General features: G+C 44.1%; 1 protein-coding gene across 2 annotated transcripts in view; it reads right to left on the reverse strand.

Moving 5' to 3' along the window:
* The window catches only part of CENPF (centromere protein F), a 58,615-nt gene extending 54,726 nt beyond the window's left edge, over nucleotides 1-3,889 (reverse strand). The window contains exons 1-2 of one of the 2 annotated variants that reach the window (XM_090048984.1): nucleotides 3,797-3,889; nucleotides 1,024-1,200 (exon numbers count right to left, since the gene is read on the reverse strand). In XM_090048984.1, coding sequence (XP_089905110.1) covers nucleotides 1,024-1,185 — 162 coding nt within the window. In that variant the 5' untranslated portion in view covers nucleotides 1,186-1,200; nucleotides 3,797-3,889. Of the gene's footprint in view, nucleotides 1-1,023; nucleotides 1,201-3,796 lie in introns of those variants that run through there. The other variant, XM_090048994.1, reaches the window with a different exon arrangement.
* Between the last annotated feature and the right edge of the window lie 2,111 nt (nucleotides 3,890-6,000).

Consider the following 6,000-nt stretch of genomic DNA (forward strand, 5'->3'; position numbering starts at 1 on the left):
AGAAAGCTGTTTTGTCATCTTTCTAGCATATGCATGACAATTTTGAACCAGGCATTTGCCACTTGTCAACACTCTGACACATGCACATGTTAAAGTGATTTCTTTAAAGTAGTAGTCTAACACCAAATACCACACAAGCCAGAAAAGCTCCTTATAACCCTTACAAGACATGAGATGACTAAACCTAAAATCATATCACTGACAGCTTTGCACCCTAATCTTCCAATCAGATAAGTTTCATAAACAAAATTCTTGAACTGCTAGAGTTAAATGTACACATTACATGTATTAAGAGCAATGTTGCAGAGAAAGGCATACCAGCAAGCTGCGCTTTGTACTAATATACCAAAACTATGTCCTTTTCTTCCACACCTCCTGAGGCAAATAAGACAGTGATAAATGCAGTTTTGCTAGTATAACTACAACTACTCTAGGGGCTTCTGTCAACAGAACTAAAATAGTCCGATATTGCACTGCTTCATACTCCAACATACTGGCATCACCTATGATGGCAGAAATTCATAGTACAGATGTTACAGTGATGTTCAAAGAAATAACTGACCAGTGTTGTCTTGTATGTTAGGCAACAGTATAATGATGACCAAACCTCTATTAAGGTTTTTGCATGCATCACAGCAAAAGAGAGTTCCTGTGAAGGAAGGATCTGAGGCTACCAAGGTAGCTCCACAGTTATTCATGCAGAAGTGAGATGCGTAGCACTGAGAACACACAAAATTGCCTGTCTGAAAGTTTAACAGTTAAGCAACGGACACTAGCCTCAGTCCGATCAGAGGTGGAAGATGATTTTTTAAATAAGTGACAGATCATATGTAGAAAAGGGATGGGTTATATCAGTATCTTTAAAATGAAGCCAAACAGATTCTGTTTCAAGTAGCAAAAAAAAAAAAACTACAAGAAAGTCTGTAGAGTGGAGTGACATACTCAAAGCAACAGGATAATGCAAAGATCTTGATACCAGTATTCTAAATGCATGTGAACAGGATAAGATGCATTATAAATTACCTTCTGCTTCTGCTTCTGCAAAGCTGCCTCCAGAGAGTCAAGTTGGAACTGCCTTTTCTGTCGTTCTTTTTTCAAGTTGTCTAGTTGACTTTCAAGCTCCTGAATCTTCTGAAGGGCTCTTGTGGAAAGACCTTCTTTCCATTCTTCCACAGCCCAACTCATTTTATCTCCTTGTTCCTTAATATCAAATGAAAAATTATTAAAACCTGAAACACAGAGGAAAAATACCAGATCCTAAAAGGTTGAAATTTCAGGGGGCCGGGGGGGGGGGAAACGGGCATTATTGCGATTAGGAAGTATATCAGTCATCAGTTAAGGCAGAGAGCAAAAGTGGGCAACACTAAGATCACCAACATTATGGACACCCAAACCATGGCCAGCAACTTTATACCTGGAGAGTGACTACTTTAACATCTTCTTTCTTACAAGAAGATGGAGAAAAGCAAGTGATTTAATTTTTTACAAGGATTTTTTTAGTTCTTTGCTTCTATGCTTTCAGGTGCATTTTAGAATGCTAGCTCCTATAATTTACTTAGAATCATATCAATATATAATTTGTTAAAGATTTTTCATTACTGTGTAGCTGTACAGGCAAAATGCTTCAATACACATTTATGTTGGAAGTCTTAGAATCATAGAAAATTAGAGTTGATCTAACGGACTTCAAGAGGTCATCATCTAGTCCAACCCCTCCCCACCCCCAACTCAAAGCAGGACTAGCCCCAACTAGATCATCCCAGCCAAGGTTCTCTCTAACCAAATCTTAAAAACCTCTAAGGATAGAGATTCCACATCTCTGGGTAACCTGTTCCAGTGCTTTCCTACCCTCCTAGTGAGAAAGTTTTTCCTAATATCTAACCTAAACCTCCCTTGCTACAACTTGAGACCATTGCTCCTTGTTCTGTCATCTGTCACCAATGAGAGCAGTCTAGCTGCGTCATCTTTCAAACCCCACTTCAGGTAGTTGAAGGCTGTTATTAATCCCCTCTCAGTCTTCTCTTCTCTAGACTAAATAAGCCCAGTTCCGTCAGCCTCTCCTCATAAAACATGTCCCCCAGCCCCTTAACCATTTTCATTGTCCTCCACTGGGCTCTCTCCAATTTGTCCACATCCTTTGTAGTGGGGGACCCAAAATCGGACACAGTTCTCCAGATGTGGCTTCAATAGTGCCAGGTAGAGGGGAATAATTATATCCCTCGATCTGCCAGCAACACTCCTACTACTTCTGCACTCTGCTGAGAGAAACTATACCGTCATATTAGGCTCCTGCTGTCCTGCTCTCTTTACAACAGTTTATAACATTTGGAAGGAAAACAGCTGAGCATGTGGCTCTCTTTCTGCCAGCATGAGGCAAGCATGTAAGTATAAACACATGTCCAATCATTGAGCCCTTTTTGACACAGCTGTACAACTGTTTCTTCAAGTTGTATTTGATACAATGGCAAATAAAGTAATCATATAGGTTTTGAGATTAAAATTAAGGTAGAATAAGTTAGCTGTGCATTCACAGAAGACAAATATTACTCATGTAGACCACTCTTTATTGAATGACCACTTTGCATGTTTAAGTTACTATAAGAGAATAACAAACACTTAGATAAGAGGCTTTAAAATGTTCCAAAATACAGCTGCACATTTGCAAGTTACCTAAGGCTCAGGTCAAACTCAAATTTCCAAAGACAGACTCACGTTCTAAAAACCAGCCTCACATCCTTCCCAATTGCCAACCCACCTATACTTATGTTTCTAAAGAAATACAGGGCAAGGATTCCTTAGGGTGATCACTTTTACTGGACCAACCACATAGCTTGGATAGAGTTCAGATGAGCTGCTGAATAAGCAGAGAAATAAGATTCACAATAAAAAAAAAGTCAGGTTCACATCAGCCTCCGAACTATAAATAGTGCCAGTGAAATTGTAGCTGTGACGGTCCAGAAATTATACAAGGGGCAAGGATGCCTTAGGGTGATAGCTTTTATCGGACCCACTACGTAAGTGGGACACACAAGCTTTCGAACACAAGGTGCTCTTGGTCCGATCTGTTTCAAGTGATCTGCTTTGGAGCAGGTTAAGCCCAGATGGTTTCTCAAGTTCTCCTGCCTAGCTGTATCACACAGCCTGCGTGTTGTGCCTTGGCACAACATTAGGTTTCCTGTGCAGGCTTCAGTTGGGGCTCGTCCTAATAGTTGGGACTCTGAGCAGGGGATTGGAGGTCCCCGATCCCTTCAAACCCTCATGTTCTACTATCCCATGATTAAAAGGATGGCAGATGCTACGTTATCTTTCTTAAGTATGGGCTTTTGCTGGGATCCTATGACCCCAGCTGACTTCCTGCCCACGGGGCAGGGGGCTGGACTCGATGATCCTCCAGGGTTCCTTCCGGCCCAAATGTCTATGAAATCTTAAAGGCTTAAAGTGGAGCCTTGAAAAGCTCAGCTAGCTCTAGCCCAACCGTGCAATGGGGCCAGTCCCACAGAGTGCCCGACACTCTTCCTACCCCTCAGCAGCAAAGTAAATGGGGGGCCTCATTTGCATGCATATTTGCCCAGTGTCAGCCCACACGATCATTTCCAGCTTCCATGGCGATACTTTCATCATATTTAAGACTGGCACCGCCGGCCCCAACCGCACCAAACAACTGCTCCCCCCAGCCCAAGGAGCCCGGAGCCAGCCACTTCTTCCCGGTCCCGGCTCCGTCGGTGCGGGGGAGGGGGTGGCGGTTAACGGTCGCCCGAGCCCCCCTAGAAGGAAGAAGGGGCAGGAGGAATCTCACCGCGGCCTCGCGTCCGGCTCCGCTCAACTTTCGAAACCACCGCCAGCGCTGCTTCTCGTAAGGATAAACTGCTACCGGCTCTGATTGGCTAATAACGCCGCCACTCAAGACCCCCGAGCCTCTCAGCTGCGGCTCCGAGAGCCCCGGGGCGGGAGCAAGCGCCACGATTGGTGCGTTCAGGCGCATTCAAATGCTATTGGCTGCGAGGGTGGAGAGAGACGCGTCGGGAAGAGCGTACGGTGGAGTAGCTGGGGGGGGGGCGGGAGGAGCACCGGGGGCGAGAGACAGGGATCTGATTGGGCCGTAGTAGAGCGGAAGGGAAGCTGATTGGTCAGTCCAGCGGTATTTAAGGCGGCTGTGTGGCAAAGGAGCCTTCGCAGTCTGAGGGCAGAAGAAATAGGGGTAGGAAGTGGTCTTCAGGGGCTCCTTTGACTGCCCCCTGCCTAAGCCACCCCCTGCAATTCATTGTTTCTCAGCAAAGCTACCCAGTCAACCCCCTACCAGCCTGGTGCTGGCTGCTCCTCTGCACCTGCAGCTCAGCCTCTGGCTTGACAGCAATATGGAAACCACAAGTGTGTTGCTAAGGGCTGAGCCCTGTGCCATTTCCCCATAGTGAGATTTTGGCTGGCACAAGCCCACATGACATGGATGTATGCACAAACCATTAAAATTGAATCCATGGGGTCACCCAGCCCAGCAGCTCTATAAAGAAACCAGAGCTGTGGCTGCAGCTGAGGTAAAACACTGCATCACAGCTCTGCCCAGGCTTGGTTGCTCTGCCTTCCTTGTCAGAAGTGGGGTTGGAGCATTGCATCTCCATGGGTCCCAGATGTCATATATATATTTAATATATATTGTGTATATGTGTTATAACAGGCATGGGGAGGGGGGTTGGTGAAAACTGCTATCAGACCAACTAGTGGGGAGAGATATGAGATGCATTTTTGGGCACACAATGCCCTTTGCCTGATGTGAGGCAGGGCATGCTATACCCAAAAGCTTCTCTAACATCTCTCTTCGTTATGCAGTTGTTCCAACCAAAGATATCAAGAAATTGCTCCCTGTAAGAGTTACTCCAGCCCAGCCCAGATTAACAGGAGCCTGTTCCCTCTTCTCTCAGGTGGACTTCACTGCAGGCAGCAAAAGCTTTGCTGGAGCCCATGCTGCAGCTGGGGTTGGGGAGAAGTAGCAGCAGGGAAAAGTCATAGCCTTTGGGGAATGCCAACCCACCTCAGATCTGAGCCAGGTAGTTTCAGCCTGCAGCTCTGAATGGTTTCTGATTTACAGTCTAAGATAACCTGTTGACCAGTTAGCCTACGCCAACCCAAGAGCACTTTTGCTATCAACTTAGTGTAGTTCCTCTGACTTGCCACTTTGGATAGGGGTTTTTTTGGTAATGGCTGCTTTTCAACACCTGGGAAATGGAGGAAGGCCAGATCACTCTGAAACCGCTCTACTAAGTGACTGTATCCATCGTTATAGTGGTTGCACATGTGTTTGGCATTATGAAGGCACGAAAGAGAAGTGGTGAAAAGATTATCTCGGAACTCATTTGTTGCAGACACCTCAAATTCCTGTCTTTGGCTCAGTGGCTCTCAACAAAATCCATTCGTGTTTGAAATAATATCTCTTATCCATAAAAGTTAAACAAGTGAAATGTTACAGATGACTATAGTCCAGACAATTTTGCATTTGGCAAAGAAATACTAATGTGTGTGTTCTATCATTGCTGATGGTTTAACTTCAAAAGAGATTTTATTCAGTTTCATTGTTATACTTAGGAAATAAAAAATATTTGGTGTAGGTAATTTACTTTGGTTGTAAACACCGTACAAGCTGTTGCTAAAATTTGCTCATTTAATACTCTGATTAAATAAAATGTGCTTTTAAGCAAGAGTTTTACTTTGCAGTGTATTGTGAGTTAAGATCTTGCTTTATTTTCCGTATTCTTTGTTTTTCATATTGCAAGAGCACTGAAAATGTGCTATGTGCCATGCTAGTACAAAGAAATGCACATTCCAAAGTTTCAAAATAACTTACAATGTGAAAGGGACAAAAATGGAATGGTGTGGGAATTAATATTATAGACAAGTAGGGTTTAAGCTAGTATTTGTAGTAATTTTGCAGGTTGGATTGTCATTGTATAGACAAACTCTCATGCTCCTTTCATTACTGGTGATTAGCTGGCTCGTTTCTTGATGGGG

Source organism: Crocodylus siamensis, chromosome 1, assembly GCF_052110815.1.
Source record: "Crocodylus siamensis isolate JL-2025a chromosome 1, ASM5211081v1, whole genome shotgun sequence".
In the NCBI taxonomy this organism is placed as follows: Eukaryota; Metazoa; Chordata; order Crocodylia; family Crocodylidae; genus Crocodylus; species Crocodylus siamensis.